Source organism: Nelumbo lutea, chromosome 5 (assembly GCF_056320005.1).
Source record: "Nelumbo lutea isolate HS-2025 chromosome 5, American lotus-T2T, whole genome shotgun sequence".
NCBI classification, from domain to species: domain Eukaryota; kingdom Viridiplantae; phylum Streptophyta; class Magnoliopsida; order Proteales; family Nelumbonaceae; genus Nelumbo; species Nelumbo lutea.
Window position 1 is genome coordinate 7,685,984 of NC_142688.1, and position 26,075 is coordinate 7,712,058.

At 37.8% G+C, this 26,075-nt stretch overlaps 2 protein-coding genes across 3 annotated transcripts; one reads left to right on the forward strand and one right to left on the reverse strand.

Annotated features, from left to right (window-relative positions):
* The first annotated feature begins 622 nt into the window (after positions 1-622).
* On the forward strand, positions 623-8,916 carry LOC148850127 (calcium-transporting ATPase 1-like). The gene is made up of 8 exons (XM_088947417.1): positions 623-812; positions 1,601-1,854; positions 3,158-3,212; positions 3,290-5,241; positions 5,330-5,488; positions 7,382-7,553; positions 7,943-8,241; positions 8,483-8,916. Exons 2-8 carry the CDS (start codon positions 1,678-1,680, stop codon positions 8,729-8,731), a joined length of 3,063 nt encoding a protein of 1,020 aa, XP_088803543.1. The 5' UTR covers positions 623-812; positions 1,601-1,677; the 3' UTR covers positions 8,732-8,916.
* A 13,208-nt stretch (positions 8,917-22,124) lies between these two features.
* On the reverse strand, positions 22,125-24,609 carry LOC148850128 (cyclin-D5-1-like). Of its 2 annotated transcripts, none has more exons than XM_088942759.1 (5): positions 23,886-24,609; positions 23,656-23,742; positions 23,223-23,514; positions 22,991-23,124; positions 22,125-22,909 (listed from the first exon to the last, which is right to left on the reverse strand). In XM_088942759.1, the coding sequence occupies exons 1-5, from the start codon at positions 24,150-24,152 to the stop codon at positions 22,664-22,666; spliced, it is 1,026 nt and encodes a 341-aa protein (XP_088798885.1). In that variant the 5' UTR covers positions 24,153-24,609; the 3' UTR covers positions 22,125-22,663. The 2 variants fall into 2 exon arrangements, with proteins under 2 accessions (XP_088798885.1, XP_088798886.1); XM_088942760.1 differs by having other exon boundaries at positions 22,125-22,876; positions 23,886-24,539.
* Positions 24,610-26,075: the final 1,466 nt, after the last annotated feature.

Here is a 26,075-nt window from a genome sequence, read left to right on the forward strand (position 1 = left end):
TTTCTTTTGAGGACTGTAGGTTGAGGCAAAGTCCCTGGTGACCAAAGATACTACAAGATAGGGAATGTCAGAGGCCTCGGGTGAATATCCAAAGTAGAGGCTCCGATGCTCAAATTAATACGAGGTGTAAAGTAGGAGATAGTGCATGAGAGGCCTTGGATGCACCAGATCTCCCTAAATAAATGCTAAGGAGATAAGGTAGGTGTTGGGAGTAAATGAGTGAGTGGTGTTGGAATTTTGTCTAAATCCCCTTTAAAGGGCAATTACTTCTTATTTATATTTGAATGTGTTAATGAGAATGAGGTTATAGGCCCTAGTAAGTACGTCTGACCACCGTCATGTGATTGGCTCCCTACAAAAGCAACAATACTCCCTTCTAAGGTGGTTGACATTGTCGGACGTTAATGGGCTGGGCCAAGCTAACCCACATCACCATTCATTCAATTCAAGTATTAAACCATTTTCAGTTAATCCTTTTCAAAAAAATGTAAAAGGTTATTTGGACCTCTTCCAAATAGGAGGTGCAGGGTCAAACCTGCTGAACTGCATATTCTTCCTGTGGGAATGACACTCGTTGTGACCCCGAGTCCCTACAAAAGTCTAACTAAGATTTCGTAGTTCTGCTATTAGCATTTTTTACGGACTGGTTTATCTCTCAATTTTCAAACACCTCGCCGACAACCGAGACCGCTGGCAAATGACATTTTCTTCTTCCTTTTTATTTAAAAAATTATGGATCTCCTCATTGAGATGCACAATATCCAATTCCATTGTCATGAATCTCTCTAATTCTTGCTGATCGAAAAGGGGAGGTAGGCGATCCTCCTCCAACATACAGCTTATAAGTAAAGAGATACCCTAATTTCACAGTGTCTTGCTTAAAATACAGACCCCTCTATTTTCTCCCTTCTTTTCTTTATGATATTGTTTAGAGAAAAATTCTAACTTTTTGTTTCTATTTTATTCTTGAGGCAATCTAACCGAACATAACATAAGAATTTGTGCTGTTTTGTCCTTTTTTTTTACCAACTGTTGAGAATAACTTATTTTGATTTGACCCAATTTTTCGCAGCAGATAGCGGGAAATAAAACCATGACGGAGTAATTTTACTTGTTCCGGTCATAACTCAGAACTCATAAGATCCAATCTAATCGCTAAAAAGATGCGAAATTCTCTTAAAATCTTTCTCCACTTCATTTTCAGACCATCCAAAGTTACTTTACTTTTTTTGGGGTTTTTATTATTCTCCCATTTCATAAATTATATATATATATATATTTTGTTTTATGCAATGAGAATAATGCCAAGTGGAAGCTAGAATCTATTTACGATGAAAGTTCTTCCACAATAAAGGAAGGTTTCCCCGTAAAATCACAATAGAAAAAGTTTAAAATTATTCTTCTAACCGTCATCAATTATAGTGCACAATCTATTTTAGTATGTCCAAATTCCAATCTCATCGGGGCAGAACTTTTTCATCGGGCACTCCCAATGCCTTGGGAAGTTCCGGCATTTTGTTTTCTTAGCAAAGCGAAGGTGGGGGGAGCTTTCCATCGAAGATCCTAGGCAATTACTAACTCACTCGTTTCCTTACCCCAGGAAAATATATATATATATATATAGAGAGAGAGAGAGAAGAAGAAGAAGAAGAAGAAGAAGAAGAAGAAGAAGAAGAAATGGAGACGTATTTGAATCAAAATTTTGGAGATGTGAAGTCCAAGAATTCTACAGATGAATCACTTCAGCGATGGAGGAAGCTCTGTGGCTTTGTCAAGAATCCCAAACGAAGGTTCCGCTTCACGGCTAACCTCTCCAAGCGTTATGAGGCGCAGGCTATGCGACGTACCAATCAGGTCTCTCCCTCTCTCACCTAAACTCCCCCCACACTCCACATATATTAAATCCATCTTCTATCTTTTTTCGCAGTTGGGGTGTTATTTACGCATTGAGATATCTGCCCTTTGCGTGTCTAGATGTTGATTTCCTTTTCTTGTTTTTTTTTTTTCTTCTTCCAAATTTCTTGTCTTCTCTTTGATTCAGAATGTTCTTTTTTTCGCTGATGAAAGTTTTGACAAATAAATGAATTGCTTCCTTTGCTCATCGTTTCGTTGTCACCATGTTTTTAAGTAACCAGTCCCCACGCCCTTATTTCGATTTGTATTAAAAACATGCCGCAACGCTTCATTGATTGAAATGTTGAACAGGTCAATAGCAGATAGCTCGGTTTATATTTAATGAGAAATACAGATCTTATCAATGAGTCGAACTTAGGAAACTCAATTATCATTCCATAGCCTAGTCAATCAAAGCATGGGTCCTCATTGGTGGGAACCATTTAGGAGATATCCCACTCCAAGAGTGAAAAGACTCCGTGTCCTGATGGTTTAGGATCAGTCAGCTCACAGCTGGGATGGTTCTGACTTGTGGGTGATAGAGACAGAAGTGGACTGTACAGCATGGATAGGATTATCTGAATTAATGACCACGAGCGCCTTCCGTATGTTTCATACCCTCACCCTCCCTTCTCAAATGTAATGCAATGGCATATTTATTTTGTTGCCTTTTCTTTTTTATGTAGAATCCAGGAAAAAGGGATGACTGCTTTTAATTTTCATCCAACAACACAGGTGGATTTACATTAATGATGTAATTCCAACTGAAATCAATTCCAGTTGGCTGAGGTGCACCTAACTTGAGCAGAATTCAAAATCCTGACATAATAACATGTTGCAAAACGTAATTGTCTCTTCAAACTTTTGGTTCAGTGGACATTACTCTGAAAATCAAGTCGGCAAGGGAGAACAGAGCAGGAAGCTATTAATTGTGCTAACAAGTTTCTATAAGGACTTAAAACTCGTCGCTGCTACTGTACTGTATGTCAGGGGAATCTAAACCGTCCTGAAACTATCTATAAAACATTGAACCTAGTTTGTCACAGAGGCATATTGATGAACCATCCCATCTTGATTTTTTTTATTAATAACCATCTCGAAAATTTCAAGGATTGTGTTTTCTTCTTATGAGATGGTGGTCTTTCATGGGGGGAGGGGGGTGGGGTGGGGGGGGTGGGGAGTTCTTTTGGATTCAGCTGGGCATATCTAACTTTATTGCGCTTTGCTAGATGGATGATAACTTTTTCTCTCTTGGATATTGTAGGAGAAGTTGAGAGTTGCAGTTTTGGTTTCAAAAGCTGCACTTCAGTTTATCCATGGTATGATTCTTGAAAAGTTAAATTGAACTAGTGCATCATCAAGTTCTCTATTTTAACTACTCCTTGAATGTTTTCAGGCATTACACCATCCGGTGAATACACTGTCCCCGGAGAAGTAAAAGCTGCAGGTTTTGAGATTTGTGCCGATGAGTTAGGATCCATTGTTGAAGGCCATGATGTAAAAAAGTTGAAAATTCATGGTGGGGTGGAAGGTTTGGCAAACAAGCTTTCCACATCGACTACTACTGGGCTTACCACTTCTGCAGATTTGCTCAAATGCAGACAAAATATATATGGAATCAATAAATTTACTGAAAGCCAACTAAGAAGTTTCTGGGTGTTTGTATGGGAAGCCCTTCAGGACATGACTCTTATCATCCTTGCTGTGTGTGCTTTTGTATCCCTGATTGTTGGCATAATAATGGAAGGATGGCCAAAGGGAGCCCATGATGGCCTTGGAATTGTTGCAAGCATTATGTTGGTTGTATTTGTCACTGCAACAAGTGATTATCGACAATCTCTTCAGTTCAGAGATTTGGACAATGAGAAGAAGAAGATTACAGTGCAGGTTACTCGGGATGGGTACAGGCAGAAGCTTTCAATATATGATCTACTTCCTGGTGATATTGTGCATCTTGCAATTGGAGACCAGGTTCCAGCAGATGGGTTATTTATCTCCGGGTTCTCTTTGTTGATAAATGAATCCAGTTTAACTGGAGAGAGTGAACCCGTGGAGGTAACTGCTGATAATCCGTTTCTGCTATCTGGTACCAAGGTCCAAGATGGGTCGTGCAAGATGCTGGTTACCACGGTTGGGATGAGAACCCAATGGGGGAAATTGATGGCTACACTTAGTGAAGGAGGAGATGATGAGACCCCATTGCAGGTTAAACTGAATGGTGTTGCCACCATTATCGGAAAGATAGGTCTATTCTTTGCTGTTGTTACCTTTGCAGTCTTGGTACAAGGGCTCCTTGCTCATAAATTGAAAGAAGGAAACTATTGGAGCTGGTCTGGAGATGATGCGTTGGAAATGTTGGAGTACTTTGCAGTTGCGGTTACAATTGTTGTTGTTGCAGTACCTGAAGGGCTGCCATTGGCAGTGACTTTGAGCCTTGCCTTTGCCATGAAGAAGATGATGAATGATAAGGCACTTGTCCGCCATCTGGCTGCATGTGAAACAATGGGCTCTGCCACAAACATCTGTAGTGACAAGACCGGTACACTGACCACTAACCACATGTCTGTTGTGAAAGCATGCATTTGTGGGAATACTAAAGAAGTGGGCAACTCTGAAGAGGCTTCTAAGTTATGTTCTGGAATCCCTGATGCTGCTGTTAAAATCCTTCTCCAGTCCATATTTACTAATACTGGGGGAGACGTTGTAGTTAACAAAGATGGGAAACTTGAGATTTTGGGAACACCCACCGAGACTGCTCTGTTGGAGTTTGGCTTGTCACTTGGTGGAAATTTTCAGGGTGAGCGCCAAACATCAAAAGTAATAAAAGTTGAGCCATTTAATTCTGCGAAGAAGAGAATGGGGGTTGTGCTAGAGCTTCCTGAAGGTGGTCTCCGGGCCCACTGCAAGGGAGCTTCAGAAATTATTCTTGCTGCATGTGACAGGGTTATAAATGCAAATGGTGAGGTTGTTCCCCTCAATGAAGCATCAATCAACCATCTCAAGGATACCATTGAACAGTTTGCAAGTGAAGCTCTTCGAACTCTATGCCTTGCTTATATGGAAATGGGAAGCGACTTCTCTGACAAGGATCCTATTCCAGTTACCGGGTATACTTGCATAGCCATTGTGGGAATAAAAGATCCCGTCCGGCCTGGAGTCAAGGAATCTGTTGCAATCTGTAGGTCAGCTGGTATTACAGTGCGGATGGTTACCGGTGATAACATTAACACTGCTAAAGCAATTGCCAGAGAATGTGGCATTCTGACTGATGGAGGTATAGCCATCGAAGGTCCAGAGTTCAGGGAGAAAAGTCAGGAAGAATTGTGTAAAATAATTCCCAAGATTCAGGTTTTCTCTACTTTCTTTCTACTTATCTTAACAAATAATGGGGCAAATTTACCCGTTATCAACCTCTAAAATTTCTTGTTATCCCCAGGTGATGGCTCGATCTTCTCCCATGGATAAACATACCTTGGTGAAGCACTTACGGACCAATTTTAACGAAGTTGTTGCCGTCACTGGAGATGGTACAAATGATGCTCCAGCACTTCATGAAGCAGATATTGGACTTGCAATGGGCATTGCTGGAACTGAGGTGATTTTCTTTACCGTGAACAGTTTGTTTCTGTGGCAAACATTCATGAATGACAATTATTTTTTGTTAGTTCCAAAAATGGAAGTTCAACAACTGGTTTGCAAAATTAAAATTCTTGAAGCAAAAGCATAGAAATGCATTCTGGAGTTTTTGGTTTCAAAAACATAATTTCCTTTATTGGTTTGATATTTATTATGTTTAACAAAGTGTACAGAATGCATAGTTTCCTTATTTATTATTTTCTTTGAATCACATTTGACCTCCACTGCCTCATAAATATTTGCTTCTCTTCTTTTTTCTTGTAGATTTCATCTTTTGTCATTTGTTTACCCTATGCAAGAAATAGATGATTAGTAGAGCTATTTTGGATTTTGAAATTTCAATATATAGGCTTTTAGGTACTAAAAACGACAAATAGACTTGGTTTTATTACTAGAAAAACAAAAATATCTTTTTGATCAATTTCTAGGTCGGGCTGGAGCTCAGGCCCGAACATGTTCTGTTAATAAAGAGGCAAGGCCCTGCCTGCCTGGTCCGTGAATAAGTCTTTGTAGGATTAGTGTTTACTTCAATTATCACAAGAGTTTTTTCTTTTTTTATGAGATAGAATTATCAAAATAGAAACATTTTATGGGATTAAGATTAACTGTGTATATGGAATTCTATGATAGTTATGGGCCACAAATCCTATTTTTTTTATAATAAAAAATTGAAAGTAGAATAAAGTAACATATGTTATAGCAGAATATAATTATATATTGTATTTATGTAAATAATTCTATAATTATGCATTGTCATCACAATTCAATCTCTGATTTGATCTCGATTGAAAGTCTGACCATGAACCTCTCCCTTTTCTGGGTTGATGCTCGGTCCGGTTCTCTGAATATTGGATGAGGGTCTAATGTAACCTAATTAAGAAATACTAGAATGATAGAGTTGTAGACAGGAGTCTAATGTAGTCAAACAATTGTTGTAATGGTTGTGGAGAATTAAAGTAACAGATGTAATGTGAAAAAGGAGAAACTATTTGGAGGGAGGGATCCTCAACTTTTTATTCCGAATTTTTAAACACTATTTAATGATCATACAAGACAATCAACTTCATACATCTGTTGAAAAGTTCCAATAAAAAGGTCATTACCTATGTTGATCCGCAACTATCTGGGATCTTGGGAAGGATGAACTGCATGCAGACCTAACCTTTGGATTTTTTTGCACTAAGTGGCTGCTCTCAGACTTGAACCATCATTCTCACACTTGTTAGCCCAAAGTTTTACCATTACACCCAGTGAAATCCTAAATGAACCTTATGATAAGAAACTTGTTAAGTAATTATAATTTCAATGTGATTTTCTAAAAATAAAACCACACCCAAAACCAATTACACCAAAGCAAATCCTAAAAGTAATAAAACCTTAAATTTGGAACTCAAATAAGTAATTAAATTGTTGAACTATTCATTATCTGCCAATCGGCCATACTGGCTAACTTCATTGTAAGCCACATTAATACAAAGTAAAAAAGCAACTTAGTGGAGAAGTTAGGCACAAGTAGAATGGTGTCTTATTTTCTGATTCATGTTAAGGTCCAAGTAATTGGGATTGAACTTTGGAAGTTAGCTGTTTCTCATCCTGCCTTTGTTCACTTGTACCGATTTACTGATTGTAGTATGGTAATCAATTATACTTTCAATATCATCTAATTCTGTGCATTATTTCTAGTCTTTGAATTTAGTGGCAATGGAGTTGGTTTCTGAACTAATTTTTTTTGTCTACTAAATTCAATTTTGCCTTTCACTTTGCATGTAGTATTGTGCCTTTATCTTTATATTATTATAAATATAATGTCAAAGAATAAAATCTGGGGAAATTTTTTTCTTCCAAATTTCAGGTGGCAAAAGAGAGTGCTGATGTCATAATTTTGGATGACAATTTCTCCACAATTGTAACTGTGGCCAAATGGGGGCGTTCTGTTTATATAAACATTCAAAAATTTGTGCAATTCCAATTGACTGTTAATGTGGTTGCTCTATTGGTTAATTTTTTCTCAGCATGTTTGACAGGTAAAGGAAAAATATGCAATCTTTAGGGCCCATTTGGTTTGTGGGAATAGGGATATGGAATTGGAATCGGAATGGCCCTTTTTGATTTCAACCGTTGGTTGGACGGAATCAGAATTTGATTCCCATTCCTGGTAGAATAGCATTCTCCCATTTGAAGGAATGGCCACCCTTCCCAGTTCTGATTCCTGTTTGAATCAAACAAGTGAGGGGAATAGGTCATTCCAATTTTGATTCTGAGGAATTTTGATTCTGATTCTGACTCTAATCCCCGACTGCAAACCAATCGGGCCCTTAACTCTTCTACATTGGTGTAGTATTATATTTTCAAGAAAGATATGTTCTAATGTTTTCTTTTTTTTTTTCCTCTTCTTGATAATGTGATGCTTCAGGAAATGCCCCTCTCACGGCTGTTCAGCTTCTGTGGGTCAACATGATCATGGATACACTGGGGGCACTTGCACTAGCCACTGAACCTCCCAATGATGATTTAATGAAGAGATCGCCAGTTGGAAAGAAAGGAAATTTTATCAGTAATGTGATGTGGAGGAACATCTTGGGACAATCCTTGTATCAGTTTCTCATAATATGTTATCTTCAGGCAGAAGGAAAAGCATTGTTTCATCTTGAGGGACCTGATTCCGATCTGATTCTGAACACACTGATATTTAATTCATTCGTCTTTTGTCAGGTAAAGCGAGTTCTCATAACTCTCCTTATATTTTCCTGATCTGAATTTTCTACAGGAGAGCGAGTGCTGAATGATAAGTTCAACTGATCATTTAATTGCATCGAAACTGTAGAGATACTAATCTTTGCTAAGCTATACGTCAAAAAGTCTAGGGGTTAGAACTATTGTCCACAGTTTTTCATTTAACAACCTGGTTGTGAAAACCCAATTTAAACTGTAACTTACTGAGTTTCTTCCACAGGTTTTCAATGAGATAAGCTCCAGGGAGATGGAGAAAATAAATGTTTTCAAAGACATATCGAAGAATTATGTATTTGTGGCTGTGATAAGTTGCACTCTGCTCTTTCAGATCGTAATCGTTGAGTTTCTTGGTACTTTTGCAAACACTTCGCCGCTCACTTTGTCACAGTGGTTCTTTTGTATTCTCATTGGATTCTTTGGGATGCCAATTGCCGCTATTATTAAGATGCTTCCTGTGGGATCCAATTGAAATAAAAACACGAGGAAATTCCATCATTTTTGTAGCGCCATTCGTTCATTTATTTGTTTCAAGCTACTTCCCTTTTGCTAAATTGTTTTTTTTTTTTTTTTTCCTTTTGTTTTGTTTTCTGTAAACCTGTTGTCTTTGTAGAGTGTAACTATTGATATAGTTATTATCTTGCGTGCTTGTGTACATGTTTCGGTGGGGTTCTCGTTGAGTCATTAACAGTCAATTCAACTTGAAAATTCAGGAGCAAAACAATAGTGTGTTTGTGACTCTTCAATTTTTGAACCAAAGATAATAGGCACTCAATGACTTTGTCGATTTGAGTGTTCTCAGCCGATCATCATCTTAATTCATAAGTAATTTTCTGATAATTTTATATTTTCTAGCCAATAAATTAAAGAACACGTTGGGCTGTGTAATAAAGTCGGATTCAGACAAGATACAATAACATCCAAATCTGATCTGAAATCCGATCCGATCTTGGAATCTTGTATTGGGTTTGGATATAACCCGAGTCTCTTATATATCTTTAATATATCAATTATATAGGCTGCGCTTGGATGCGGCCGGTTCACTCTATTTTTACACGGTCCAGCTTTGCGGCCGTTCGGATGGGGTGTAAAAGAACACCAAAGATCGGTGTAAAACCTCATTTTGAAAACGTTTTACTTCGATAATCGATTTATTTATTATTATTATTATTATTATTATTTTTATGTAAAACCCGTTCGAACTGCCCATTGATGTAAAAAGCAACGGCTCTCTTCTTCCCCTGCTCTGTCACCGTCGATATATAATCAATATATCAATTATATAGGCTGCGCTTGCATTAAAGTTTGATGCGCTTGAGTGGGGCTCAGGTTGGTCAATCAGCCCACACTAAAACTTGATATAAATGCACATGCATATGCATATGTTTGCATGCATGCATATTTCTACGGCTTATGATTTATCATAAAAAGTATGTCTTTATGCATGCAAAATATGTATCTATATATGCATATATCCATGTATGTCAGGTTGGAATAAGATTGAACTGGGTTTTAGCTACCTAAGGGCCAGACCTGAGCCAAGACCAAAAATAAAAAAGTCCAAACTTTTGGATCTAGGCCTACCCGAAGGATTGGAACTCTAAATCAGTCTATATAAAATTATGGGCTGGGTCAGTCTACACTTGGGTTGGGCCTACCCAAGTTGCATCCCTACCATTAAAAGCCCTAACTCCACCACATATCCTCTAATACCTTGTTGCATGAGAGGTCCAATATCTATGGATTGGATGGTCTATTGATATTGGTCCAATAGGTGGACTAGGTCCAATCCAATCTAATGAATACTTTGGACAATTCTGGATTGGTCCATTTCAATGTTTAAACCATTCAATCTATTCAAATTGGTTTTAATTTAGGGCCCATTTGGCACATCTTTCCGTGTGGTTTTTCGGGTATTTATAAGATGAGAAGACCGATTTTCAGTCTATTTCTGTTTGACACACGGAAGATCTAACCGCCAAAAGATGGAACGTCAAAAAAGACACAAGAAGCCCATTTTGGACTGATTTTGGGAAGCTTCAAATGAAACTTTTCACATCTTTCGTGTTTTAATTTCGCACGGAAAGACGCATGACTGCCAAACATGCTTCGAGCTGCTCAGATCTTCATGCAAAAGCTCAATGCATCTTTGCATGTCAAAACTACCAGAAAATCTTCCCAAAAAAACACCCCAAACAGGCCCTTAAATTCAGTCCAACCTGGACCTAATCCATTAATGCATGTACCTTATCTTCTAATCCAAAGCATAACTATAACTTCATGTGTTTCTTGGGAAAATCTAGGATGAGAGAAAGACACAGTAGAGCTTTGATTCACGAAAACCCATTACCGTTTACTCTAGCTCTTTGCATTTATTTAAAGCTTGATATTGAAGTCCAAATCTAATAATAGCATCAATTTGGGTGAGCATACAATGTTCTATCTTGGGGCTCGGAAATTGAATTACTTTCACTTTTGATCAATGAAACGGTGTTTCAATTGTCCAGGTCGATAGTTTAATTATAATGCCATCCTTATTGAAAAGTTAAAATATAAAATAATGAAAATAATAGAATAATTATTTTTTTTCCTTTTAGGCCCCGTTTGTTTTTCAGTAAATTACTTATCTAGGTAAATGTAGCTTCTTGAATAACCCGAGTAAATACATTTACCCATGTTCTTTTATTTCTCATGTAAATAAAACAATGACCATTTTAGCAATAAAAATTCATTATTAAAAAGGGAATTTTTGTCCCATTCAAATATTGGCAATTTTCCCCTTAGGTGGGAAAGTTATTTACCCACCTAAGAGATGGGTATCACTTACTCAGGAAAATAAACTTTCATTGGTCCCCACATAAATTTGAATAAAGAACATGAGATTCTTGGTCAATGAGAACCAAAATCCCATTGACCAACTTTCCCCCCTTTCAAAATCCAAAAAAAGAATGCCCCCTTAACAATAAAGAGGCTTAGAAGTTGAACGCTGATCTAGGATGTGACTGCCAGTCCAAAAACACTAGGTAACCATGGGCTCATCAAAACTTGTCAAATAGATTTGATACATGGAGATGAAATTTACATACAATGTGGCATGAATAAACCAGCTTTAATTTGAGTTCGGCTTTCGGTTAGTGCATACCTAGTGCTCACACCGATATTGGATCTGCTCCTCACAAAGCGCGCCTCACACTGTGCATTTGGAACATCTCCCCATGAATTAAAATATTACAAGATCGAAATATTCTAGGTGCATGGCTGATATGTGCTGTGAGGTCAGTGTGAGGTGCGCTCTATAAGGAGTAGATCTGAACTCACTCACTGTTCGCACACGGAAAGGATGCACAACACATTTGAAGGTCCATGCATTGTCTAAACTCGTGCAAAGAGAGCTAAACGACATTCCCCACTAGCTCTTCTCTTAAATAAAATTAAAAATTCCCGATTAGTACCATGTACTTTGTGCCTAATGTCACTTTAGTCTGTGACAATTCATTACTTGCCATTAATCAACAATTAACTTGCCGTAAGTGACATTTGAAAAGGACACCAATGCCCTTCGAGTGTCATTTAATTTTCTTTATCAACCATCTAAACGTTGACAAAACATTAACAATTCCAAATATTTGCTTTTCCATTCAAGAAAATTGGGGTTACATTTGAGTGGGCATTCTGTTGACCCCAACTTTCTTGAATAGAATAGGCAAGGATTTGGGACTGTTAATTTTTTTGTCAATGTTTGGATAGTTGATAAAGAATATTAGATGACACTCGAAAGACATTTGTGTTTTTATAAAATGTCACTTAACGACTGATCAACAACTAATTAACGATAGATACTAGATTGTCACATTTTGAAAGTTTGGATATTGAATTGTTGTGTTTTAAAGTTCAAGGACCAAAGTGACACTAGACACAAAGTACAAAGTACTAATGGGGAATTTTCCCTAAAATTAATTGCATTCACCTTTTTTATGGGAAAATTTCTGATTACTACCCTGTACTTTGGGCTTAGTGCCACTTTGGTCCCCAAACTTTAAAATGCAACAATTTAGTACCCGAACTTTCAAAACATGTCAATCAAGTACTTACCGTTAACCAGCCATTAAATGCCTTTGAAAACGATAAATTCCCTTCGAGTGTCATCTAATTTTCTTTATCAAGCATCCATACATTGACAAAAAATTAACAGTCCTAAATCCTTTCCTCTTTTATTCAAGAAAGTTAGGGTTCATTACGCCCACTGAGACATGGCACTAACTTTCTTGAATAGAAGAAGCAAGGATTTGAGATTGTTAATTTTTTGTCAACATTTGGATGGTTGATAAAGAAAATTAGATGACACCCGAAAGGGCATTTATGTCTTTTTCAAGTAGGCACTGAATCGACACATTTTGAAAGTTTGAATACTGAATTATCGCATTTTAAAGTTTGGGGACCAAAGTGACACTACCCCAAAGTACAATTACAAATCAAGAAATTTCCCTTTTTTGTGGGGTTTTTACAGTTCAGTCCACCCCTAGGGTGTAACTTAGATTTCTATGCCCTTCGAGTGTCATTTAATTTTCTTTATCAACCATCTAAACGTTGACAAAACATTAACAATTCCAAATATTTGCTTTTCCATTCAAGAAAATTGGGGTTACATTTGAGTGGGCATTCTGTTGACCCCAACTTTCTTGAATAGAATAGGCAAGGATTTGGGACTGTTAATTTTTTTGTCAATGTTTGGATAGTTGATAAAGAATATTAGATGACACTCGAAAGACATTTGTGTTTTTATAAAATGTCACTTAACGACTGATCAACAACTAATTAACGATAGATACTAGATTGTCACATTTTGAAAGTTTGGATATTGAATTGTTGTGTTTTAAAGTTCAAGGACCAAAGTGACACTAGACACAAAGTACAAAGTACTAATGGGGAATTTTCCCTAAAATTAATTGCATTCACCTTTTTTATGGGAAAATTTCTGATTACTACCCTGTACTTTGGGCTTAGTGCCACTTTGGTCCCCAAACTTTAAAATGCAACAATTTAGTACCCGAACTTTCAAAACATGTCAATCAAGTACTTACCGTTAACCAGCCATTAAATGCCTTTGAAAACGATAAATTCCCTTCGAGTGTCATCTAATTTTCTTTATCAAGCATCCATACATTGACAAAAAATTAACAGTCCTAAATCCTTTCCTCTTTTATTCAAGAAAGTTAGGGTTCATTACGCCCACTGAGACATGGCACTAACTTTCTTGAATAGAAGAAGCAAGGATTTGAGATTGTTAATTTTTTGTCAACATTTGGATGGTTGATAAAGAAAATTAGATGACACCCGAAAGGGCATTTATGTCTTTTTCAAGTAGGCACTGAATCGACACATTTTGAAAGTTTGAATACTGAATTATCGCATTTTAAAGTTTGGGGACCAAAGTGACACTACCCCAAAGTACAATTACAAATCAAGAAATTTCCCTTTTTTGTGGGGTTTTTACAGTTCAGTCCACCCCTAGGGTGTAACTTAGATTTCTAGGGGTGGACTTAATCCTACCCATGGATTGATGCCAAATTTACAGGTAGGATGTGATTTATAGGGGGGCTACTAGTAGACTAGTTTTTCCTCTCCACCAAATCGAACCCCTATTCACACTAGTTTTTCTTCTCCAACAAATCGAACCCCTATTCACACTAGTTTTTCCCAAACCACCAAATCGAACCCCTATTCACTCTCCCCCTCTCCAACTAAAAATCCTAGCTTCCACTCTAAGGGTGGACTGAACTTGTAAATCCACCCTTCCACCCCCCCCCCCCCCCCGCCCTTTTTATTTTCCTCTTCACTCTACTTTCTCCAAAACCACTGAACCGAATCCCTCATCACTCTCTCCCTCTCCAATCGGAATGACATCACTGACTACTATTTTCAGAACCACTGACTATTTTACATGTCTCTGACCTAGCTATATGACACTAAAATTATCCAAGAGCTCATGTGATAAACGCCAATTTTGAACCAAGCATGGATGAATAAATGAAATTACACTTGCACTTTTCAGCAATCCAGGGAGTATCAAACTTTGAACATCTTTGTTGGTCTAAATTCCTTATTTTATGTATGGTATGGTATGGTATGAAACAATACTCCTTGAACTTAGGATGGAGCAGTTCTCCATCCATATATTTGGAACTAGCTAGTCGGTGGGATTCAATCATAATAGCTCACATGGTTCTGGAAACAATCGCTGATGGTGCCATTCGTCGTCGTCGATTGGAGAGGGAGAGAATGAACAGGAATTCGGTTTGGTGGTTTGGGAGAGAATAAAGTAGGGACTAAAAAAAGGGATTATAACCGATGAAGTAACTTTTGGGCCCTAATATTAATAAAAATAATCTTTTTAATATGATTATTAAAATAGATTAATTTTTTTTAAATATCAAATAAGGGTATAAGTACTGTTTATCTTTTTCTCTTTCAAACAAACCGCCAAATAAATCTCCCCCATGATTAATAAATATTGATCATAGATCTTTTTCTGTTTTCTTGTTCATCCTTGTAGTTGTTGACTTGCTGCAAGAAAAAAATGGTGAAGCCCATTATTGTTTTTGCATTTCGTTATGCATATATCGTTTCTCCACTTAGCATACTCCCAGACCTCTTCCAATCCTAATTTCTAGACTTTAATGATGTTTAAAACTTAAACAAGTTTAGTAGTTGGAACCAAACTGTCAATTTGTGTACCTGGTATGATGTTTCATGTATTCTTCTAACTGCTTCGGAAGAATAAGTCATAGCAGTTTTGCTTGGAGTTTGGAACAATTAGATGTAGATAAAAAGAAGAAGAAGGGGGGAGAGAAAGAGAGATCGAAGGTGGAGAGATTTATTGGGTGGCCTAGATGAAGAAGGAGATGAACAGTATTTCTACCCATATTTGATATTTTAAAGAAAAAATTAGCCTATTCTAAAAATGATGTTAAAATTATTACTTTCATTGATACTAAGTCCCAAAAATAACCTTTACCAAATTGAATCTCCAAGAAAAAGAAAGAATCAATAACTGAGATTTGTTGATGGCCGGTTGGTGAGGGAGAGAATGAATAGGGGTTCAGTTCGGTGGTTCTGGAGAGAAGGAAGTGGAGAGGAAAAAAATAAAAGGAAAGAATCAATACCTAAGATTTGTCGCCAATCGCCGATGATGCCATTCGTTCAGTGATTCTGGAGAGAGAAGCAGAAAGGGAAATGAAAATAAAAAAGTCAAATACAATTAATTGAATATTTCATTTGAGAGGAGAGCTAACGGGGCCATTTATCTCTCTTTGCACACATTTAAACAATACATGAGTCTTCGGTCGTTAATGTGCGAATCGTGTGATGCATCCTCACACATATGTAATCGGTGTGAGGTGCTCTATGTGACGAGCAGATTCGGTCTTGGTGGGTGGTGATAATAAATACTAACTTTTTCAACGTGGGTGGTAATAAGGGGATTCGAATCCTTATCTCTACTAGAATTATCCAACTAACATGCCAACTGATCCATCACTCCATTGGCTCCTGCCACTCGTAACTTTTATCCAAGGTTAGGACTTAGAAGTGGAAGGAATGGACAGAAATAAATGTTGACATTTGAGCCTCATTTCTGTTTTTGTCTTTTCACATGTGTGGATGTACCAAATATAAAGCATCATTTCATTTTCATCGGTTCAATTTCGCCATCCAACAGCAGTAACAGGACATTGTGGTCAATAAATGTTGAAAAGCCCATACTCTTCCTGTCTTCCCGCCTGGATTAAGTGCAATGGTCGTATCAGTATAACCAATAATAATGTCCCATAAGCGTATACGTCTCCACAACCATTCAATTTCTCGTTTCACGTGCATGGCTGACATGCACAGTTAAATTGATTATAGTTATACAGCTCTAAACATAACCATCAAGTGCGCCTACTCAGGATCTGCTGCCTGTATCGCTGTGCGTAGCTATCCCATTATGATTATGAGCAAATATATCATTGTTTTTATCTATCCCCTAACTAACTGTTAGGGGTGTCAATCAATCAGTTTTAGGTTAGCGGATCAAATCAAAATGAATTCAGATTAATTGGATGGACCAATATGTCTAATGTGACATATTGAATCGGATCAGTCCAAACTATAAAATATTTATTAGATTGAATTGAACTTGGTTAATCTCTAATGGATTTATATGGGATTAGATTAGATTGGATTGGATTTAACCAATATTCAGTTTACACGTTGAATGGGAACCAGTCTTAATTAAAAACCAATTTGAATAGATTGAATTATTCAAATATTGAATTGGATTGATTTAAAATAGTCCAATATTTTTAGCTCAAATCTAGTCTAATTAACACCCTTAATTATAACCTTGCAAACATCACATTCAAAATTAACTAAAGTTTATGGAACATTGATGTATTCATTGGTGATTGGATACCTAACGATTTATACACAATTTTGCGAACAGCAGATGTAGAGCCGCTAATCTGGGCTTATTTCTTCCAGGCCCCATACCCTCCCACTACGTCTGAAACAATCAATCGCCACCCTAGTATTCCCCCTACTCATTCTATGTACCAATACAATACAGTTGCTTCTAGGTAGGGGTGCTCACGCTTTGGTTAATTAAATGGTGAGCTTATTTTTTTAAACTGAATCATTAAATTCAGTACTAGTGGTTTATGAAAAACCAATAAATGAAACTGAACCAAAGTCAAATGGTTAAGCCAGTTTATTGGTTTGATTAATCGTTGGTTAGGTTTAATTGTTTTTTTTTATATTAAAAATATAAAATATATAATAAAAAATTAAAAATACATATAAAATATTGACTAAGTGTATCCCTACTGTTTGAAAATTGACAATTGACTAGCTCTACCTTATCGGGTCCGGATGTAGTGGGTACGCTAGATAAGCACAATGAGTGAGCACATAATAACTATGTGACACATGTCCCAGTTAATGTGCCTTTCATCCAAACGTTTTTGTTTCGTTAGACAGAAATTATCCATTATTTTATTATCTTTGTCAAAATTAAAAATAAAAGGAAAATTATCCAAAACTCATCATGAGCTTTCAGCATTTCTCTTAAACTCACCACAACTTTTCAAAATGTCTAAAACTCACCATGTCACTAACTTGATGTTAAACAGACTAACGGGTGTTAATATATTACCATTTTAATCTTCATATAAAATATAAAATATATACAAAATAAATTAACGGGTGTTAATATATTACTATTTTAATATTTAGACATGAAAAAAAAGAATTTTTTTTTTCAAATATAAAATACATAAAAACATAGAAATTACAAAAAATATAAAAATTTATAAAAATTTCAAACAAAATAAAAAATTATTTTCAAATTATAGAAACTATAGAAATTGAAAAACAAAATCAGAAAATAAAAATTGTAGAAAAAACACAAAAAATTATAGAAAAACACAGAAATTACAAATAAATAACAAAAAATACAAAAAAATGATAGATTATAGAAAATAGAAAATTAAAAAAAAAAAACAGAAATTATAAAAAACATTGGAAATTATAACAAAATACTAAAAATGCAAAAAAAAATAAGAAAATTAAAAACTGAAAACACCATTTTTCCTTTAAATTGCTATTCAAGGGTATTTTGGTTATGAAAATTGTTATTTATGTGGACATGGACACCTCTGTAAGAAGCATTAACGGAAGGTGAGTTTTGAAAAATAAAATCTTAATAACATGGCGAGTTTTAGACATTTTGAAATTTTGTAATATTAAGGGAAATGTTGAAAACTCATAGTGAGTTTGACAATTTTCCAAAATAAAAAACAATAAAAAAGGAAAACAAAAATGGAATGTAAAAAGAAAACCTAAACATATCGGGAATTGGGACTCATTTATGTTTTTTTTTTCATTATTTTTTATTTTTAATTATTTTGATAAAAATAATAAAATAACAGATAATTTCTGTCTAAATAATCAAAACCGTTTAGATGAAAGTCATATTCTGAAAAATATGTCCCACACCTGTTACGGGCTCACTCATTATCTTACCTAACATGCCTCAGACCCCTACCCTTGCTATCCACATCCGTTAATATTCTGTCAAACTGCTATCCAATTTTACCCTTATCATTTTCTTCCTTTCAGCCGCGGTGAATCGAGCCGGCTCGGTCCTTAACCACTTTTATCTTTACCCCCCTCCACCTCCGGCTCCTCTCTCTCTCTCTCTCTCCCCCCTTCTTCCCCTTCGTTCTCTCTCACTCTCTTCCCTCTTTCATCACCGCAGCTACAACAGCGGACCCCTCAACCTCTGCTCAAACGAAAGGAGCCATTGGAGACTCTACGTCACAAACAATTGGTAACACCAGTGAGAGGAAGGGGAAGAAGCCTGCAAATCTTTTTAACAGTTTTCCATGACCAAGCTTGGGTTCCCGAACGTTCGGTTTGTAATCACCAAAATAGGGTGGCCCGATGTCGAAGACGTCGACTAAATCGGAGTGAACTTCTTCAACGCAGTTACATATAACTGGCATTGTACCGCGAGAACTAGAAGGGTGTTCGGCTGGAAAACGCCAAAATAGGATGGCCCAATGTTGAAGATATCGACCGTATCGGAGCGAACATCTTCAGCGCAGCTACATATAACCGACGTTGTACAACGAGAACCAGAAGGGTGTTCGGCTAGTAATAACCAAAACAGGGTGGCCCAATGTTGGAGACGTCGACCAGATCAAAGCGAACATCTTCAATGCAGCTACATATAACCACGTTGTACAACGAGAACTAGAAGGCTGGATAGGGAATTGAACGGCACTAGGGTGACTGAGAGAATGACCAAAGATGTCGCCGCTGCTAGGAGTTGCAGCGGTGGTGGCGTTGATGCAAAGAGGCAGGGGATGGGATAAAGAAGACAGAGGAAGAGAGAAGAGACCAGAGAGAGCAGCAGAAAAGGGTTGCAACGGCATTCGACAACGTAGCTCGGGATCGTCTTTGCAATAGCAACGATAGTGAGCACTCAGCGGAGAGGAGCTTGAAATGCTGTTGAATGATATCCTTCATGCCACATCTCTCAATCCTAAGTTCGAATCCACTCTAGAGTACCCACTCGGTGCCATCCTGCAACTCTTCCCAGTAGAGAAGGGGGAAATATCACACCGTCTTGAAGCTCGTCAATCAGAGCAGGCGGCGAGCTTGCTCTGATCTCCCCTCTTTTTCCTCTCTCTCTCTCTCTCTCTCTCCCCACTTTCTCTTCTTCCTCCTCTTTCTCTCTTCTTCTTCTTCCTCTCCTTCCCCTATCTTTCAATCCGATCCTCTTTCTCTGTTATTGAAGCACCATTTCAAGGATGGTCACCAGCGCGAATGCCTAGAATAGCTGGAATCGGTAATCTCTTTTGGGTATCAAGTATTTAGTTCACCGTGAAGAGGATTTGGTCCGGTTCAAGAACTGTAATAGAGATTTCACCACCGGCATGGAGATATCAGACCGAATGTTCCGTTCTAAGTTGGGAGGACAATTGAAGGACATCCATGGTAGTTGTAGTCCCAATTTTGACGTTTCTGACGTTGTGGATTTACGTTGGTCGATTTATGGTATTGATGATTGTCTAACCTTCTGGTCTTGACGGAAAGGGTTGTACCCTTCTGGTCTTGACTTGAGGGCAAAATGGATATTTCATCCCTTTCCGTCAATATTTAATGACAATGCTATTTTTTCTGGTTGGATTAAGGACACACTTAGTCAATTAATCGAAACTGAATTAACCTGTTCAATTAACTCTATTATTTTTCTTGCTCAACCCTAGCAATAAAAAAATGGAATCAATAGACATTTCTTAGTCGGAAACGCCCATTGTCCAGTGCGGCCGCTACAATCATCCGACAGCTTATGATTTGTGTTCAAGGCCAATACTAAAAATGAAAAATGGAGTTTTCCATGCAAGTTGCAACAACCTTTTTTTTGGTAATAACCGACGAGGGCAAAAAAAGCCTGCACTAGGCATACAGAACTAAACCCCATCGAGGGGAATAAGGCCTCATATGTGGCCGTAAAAAAAAAGAGCTAACCAACCATGATCTACAGAGTTACAGTAGAGGGACTAAAGAGACCTGAGGGTCTTAGATGCAATTGAGTGAGCTAGAACATTGTATTCACGATGCCAATAGCAGCGCAGTGCCCGTTCCAACAGTCTTTTACGGTCCAAGTCTGGTTGGCTAGTATACATCTTAGCATAAAACTCCGAGTGCAGGAGTAGGACATCCGAACTCATTATTTGCATGAAGGCAGGATTGTTGATTCAGGCATCCGGCAATAAGTAGATGACCTTTCAACAAAACTCATGGCTGATACTTAAGAGGAGATTATTTTGTTTTTGGCCACTGTCCAAGCCAGTACAATAACAGTCGAGATCTACTGCAAATGTTTTGATCAGCACTTGACATGCACTTCCATTTGGTCTGTGACAGATGTCCTTTTAATCCTATCGAAATACCCATCCATGTAAGACCACACATGTGGTGGATATCTGCAAGTGCATTACAAGTGTAGTGCAAAAAATGCAGCAGATGCGCAAAGAATAGCTATCTGGTAGGTGGAAGATATAGTTACTTCTGGACCAATCACGATACACCACATCATCTTGACACGTGGATCCTATATATTATACCAACGTGGCATGTATCTGGTTTCCTAGAACATTCATGAGTAGACCCATTTAATGGCGGGTTCTGATCCCATGAACAGGGGACAGGTCCGGAGCTATAACCTCTGACAATTCTGCATAGTGGGTCTTATGCCCCCACCAGTATCTTTTATTCATTATTTGCATTGAGTCAAAATAAAACAGCTGGCTGATTAGATTTTAGATGGTCACAGGTTATAACAGCATGTACGTTGTTCTGGTGAGGCGAGGCTGAGATATTCAATGGGAGAGGGACCCATGAGGCCATGACTCTTGTAGGACATGTATAAACCAGTCCACCACCCTAAAATGATTCCGGACTACATTGATTTTATAGGCAAGTAAAAGGGAAAATAGAAGGCTCCATGAGATTCAAAAAGAAAACCAAAATTCTAACAATGCTTTTCAGAAATCTGAGACTGTGCAGACTGCAGAGAGAGAGTTCCTTTGTAGGCCACACAAAGAATGCAGCTGGTTAATTGTACTAGGCCAGGAGTGAGCTGGGAAATCCTAGCTATTTCAGTGAAAATTTTGTAGTACAGAGTGTTTCCTAGCTTGCTTTGACCACAAGAAACAATAACCCCTCTTACCTTTGCGTGGCCAATAATGGATCCTTCGCTACACAGACGAAAGTCTATATCTCTGGGTAATAGACAAGTGCCTAAACTTCACCCGTTCCAGAAGTCTCTTCCTAGTTACTTGCTCATTATCACAGGATTAACAGAGCTGTGCTAACATGGCAGCAGAGCTACGAACAACATTATTTGCATTTGGGTTGGATTGGTTTTTGGTAAGGACTGGTTTCCATGTGGATTGGACTTTGGAGAATGATAACACGGATGACAGGCTAATTAATTAGAAGAGAAAGCTGATGCTTAATTGGTGTTAGCTTTTTATCAGGCAACAGAGCACTAGGCTGTGAATCTGTGTTGGAGCTTCTTCTTTCGCCAAATTGCTTTTCTGCTCTGTTCCAAGTGAATTCAGCGAATAGACCAATCAAAACATCCTGAAATCACCAATTGCGATCCCAGTGCAGAAAGACTTATCTGATTGTATAACAAACAAAGAAACTCCTTTCGATCCTACAAACAATGCACCGAGTTTGCGACCCAACACAAGGCTAGTTAACAGCAAAAAGAAGGCCCCTCCTCCCGAAAAGGCAGCCCCTAACATTCAAAGTTCAAACAAATCCAATCGCATTCAGCTTTACATACTTTTTGATGGCTAACAACTAAAACATATGCATCAAATCACAAACAGTTCCCCCTTCCCAGTTGCCACCCCAATGCCCTAAGAGCTTTCAGCCTTTAGAAAGACACTGGAAGCATCTCAAGCCCACCCTCAAAAGGTAGGGATGAAAGAGAGTGTATATAAATATTCCTTACTAGAAAGAAATACAACAAAATTGAATCAGTAGTACTTTGAACAACTATTAACAAACAGTCTCCCATGGCTTTCTAGATTTTCCTCCGGGCCTCTTCTTCCTGGTAGCTTTTGGGATTGCAGTCAGCTCTTCCCAATGGGGCAAAGATTCTTTTGCTTTTCTTTTTTTTTTTCTTTTATTTTGTTTCCAATAAAAAAAAAAACACTAGTTCATCTGTTGATCAGGGGAACTTTTTTGAGTGCCGGAAAACAGAACCCTTAATCAAATCCAAATAATTAGACCAATAATCAGATTGAAAAAACAAAAAAAAAATGGAATTCAGTAAAGCTTGGCATCAGTTGTCAACCAGTTTGCCTTGGCGTCGTGGTTTCTCATTGGCCATACCACAGTTTTCATCACCATCATTAAATATAAGCCTTCTCCTCTTAGTGCCAGCAGCAGAGATGAAGGATGAATCCTCCAGAACGTCTTCTGAGGGTTTACAAATTGATGATGGATCTGGGGAAATCAAAAGCCTCGGTATTTCCAAATTTCCAATCTGCGATTCCTGCATTAGATTATAGCAGGAGAGAACATGTTCCTGTAAACAAACATTGATCAAATTCCAATTTTTCTTGATCGCAATTAAGCCAATGAAGCAGGGATGAAGAGAATGACCCACATTTTTCAAAGACCCACATGATGAGATAGAACCCATCTTAAACTCAACTGTTTTACTGGTTAATCTCCGATCCAATGCTACCAAGACTGCGGCAGCAGCTATTGCAGATGGGCGATGATCCATTACATTCATCTCTGCATAGAAACAAAACAAATAGCTTTCAATCAATATCAAATATCTATTGAAGGTTTATCTTTATGTATATGTTTTCCTTTATATCGATAAAGATTACCTTTTACTATAGTGAGGACGAGCTCCATTGCTCTAGATACTATACACTTTGGTGGATATTCATCACAGAATTTGGTGACGAAGTAATGGAGATAGGCAAATGGAGTGATTGAACCCATTCTCCATTCCAATGTGCTCAGAATTAGAAGCTCCATTCTCTGAATCACCTTGGTTTCGAAGTTGTATTCGTCTACTCTAAACTCGGACAACGCCGGTACTCTGCATTCTTCCATTTTAGCCGCTAAAGATAAACACGCCACAGATAGTAACCGGATCGCCCAAGTTTTCCCACTCTATAGAATGAAAGAAATTTATGGAAATCAACACCAAAGAGAAATAATACTTAAACCCATTCTTCAGTTTTCGTTCTCATAGATGGAAAAGAAATAAAAAATTGAAAAAAAAAAAGGAAAAGCGAGAAAAGATTTCCTTACTTCGATTGTACGCCTTGAAAGAAACCGATCGAGGTAAGTGACAGATAAATAAGCTGTTTGAATGCGAAAGCCAAAGTATGCCCTAGTCTGATTCAAAGAGCATCGGAACTCTCAGAAGCAGAAACAGAATCCAATATGAGAAATAATAACAAAAGAACAGAACAAGAAAGGGAGAGAGAGAGAGAGAGAGAGAGAGAGAGAGAGAGAGAGAGAGAGAGACTGAAACAAACTTTGAGAATCCATCGGATGGCATCCAAGCGAGCAGATTTGAACCAGCTCTCGTTGATTATTGAATAGTCATCCGAAGATCCATAGCATTCGCTTCCAAAACTGCTCTCTCTATCAACCAGCATTCCGATATATGCCTCTTCGGTTTCTGAATTTGGGTAATTGTTTAAATTGAGAAATCCATCTTCATCTACCTTTTCATCCAAGCAACCGTCCTTTTCTCGACAGAGAAGACTGGAGAGGGAAAATGAAGACCCAGAATCTACCATCTTCCTATCCCTCTTTACATACACAACACAGGGAGCCAGGAAATCGGATTGACCACCATGAAGTGATGGCACCAAATAGAGAAAAACTTGGGTTTTGGTCGAAGGCGACGATGGTCAGGGGCAGTTTAAAATGCCGCCAAATTTAGCAGATATGATAGCGGATGTATGAGTAGTGTCACAGCAATAAGAGAAGAGAAGGATTCGTTGTTTAGTGGGTGTAGAGAGTGTAGAGAGTGTAGATAGTGAGTGAGTGAGTGAGGTCTGAGGTGAGGCGGGGGTTTAGCCGGGCGAAGTGGCCTTGTTTTCAGGGGACAAAGCCATACTCTTAAGCCCTTCTCAACTACTCTGATCTGATGTGATGACTGATGACTTGTGGAGGTGTCCCCCCTACAATCACCCCTTCTCTGCCCACTCCTTTAATTTCCAATCCCATACGAACAACTAACAATCATGTTTCAACGTGTAACTACTTTTAAAAGGGGTGTTTTAGTAACTTCAAGTTCCACATCTTTTTCCTGTAAAGTTAGTTACTTTTATTATTATAATTTTTTTTTCTGGGGATTTCGGGGGTATCAAGTGGTGGGGACTGGAACAACCTTGGCAGTTTGGGAAAATCAACCTGCGCTGCGCTGGGTTTGGATCTTTCTTTGCATGACACGTTACCTTCTTTAGTGCTTTGTTTGTCTTTTTGGTTAAAAGGATATTGAATGAAAATATTATTTTACCCCTCAACCTTGATAACGTGTCATGCATAAAAAGCTTCCAAACAGCTTGGGCCGTTTTCTCCTAACAGCTGGCTAAGAGCAAAACGGGGCGGGGCACACATGAGGTCCACTTCATCTTATCACAGAGAGAGAGAGAGAGAAAAGCGTTGCAATTTCACGCCTCCATATTAGGTGCCCGTTTGGGGAGGCCTTACATAAGTAGTAGCATCTGAAATTATATGAGCCGAAAAATTTAGAAAGTCAAACATAAGCTTAAATGAATAAAAAATTCAACTTTCGGGTGACACCATCTCAAGTAACTAACGGCTTTTCCGATGCAGTTCAATCAATGCATAAACCCTCCCAAACAAGCCATAAAAAATATGCCAAGTCACCACTTCAAATGAAAGATCACTGTAATCTTTCTCCGCCTTGCAATGGATTGATTGAAGGTAAAGCCACGTTTTTGGCTTTCCCAATATACCCTTTCACATGGTAATATTTTTGTACAATATACAAATATTCCAGCAATCGACCCAAAAAACAAAGAAAAGTTCTTTTCTTTTGTAAAACCACGTGCTTCTCCCCAATAAATATTTCGGAAAAATTCGAATATACCCATTACAAATTTCTGAATTTCACTGCAGATCGATTTGTAAACATTCAAAATGTCAAATACCTTTTCACATAGTAGAAGTAATGCCTATAAAACAATTATTACTTTTGTAGATTTAGGCTTTCATATTATTAAAATCTGGTTTAGTAATATACAAAAGAATATAAGACCTACCAATCTACTTTAACATACTTCTACTCCATGTTTGGATAAGCATGGTGGGGGACATGGTTTTTAAAAACAAACCGGTGACTGAATCGATCAGGGGTCCGGTTATCGGTTTGAAAGGTTCGACTGTTCGATTTGAACAGCTGGCCTATTTTGACAAAAAAAAATTGAAAAGTGGAAAGTGGTAAAAATAGCTCGAACGGTTAATTAGACGGTTCAGCGGTTTGTTAATCAAAATCAATGATTTTAGAAGAAAAAGCGGTTTTGGAGGAAAATGAAATCATTTAGGTGATTGGTTCCCGGTTTTTTCAGTCCGACCATCTGATCCAGTCCAGTTTTAAAGCCAGTGGTGGGGGAAGGGTAATATAAGACTGAGTTTGGATCTCTAGCTCTTAGACTGTGTTTGGTTTGAAACAAAAGAAGGAAAAAAAAGAA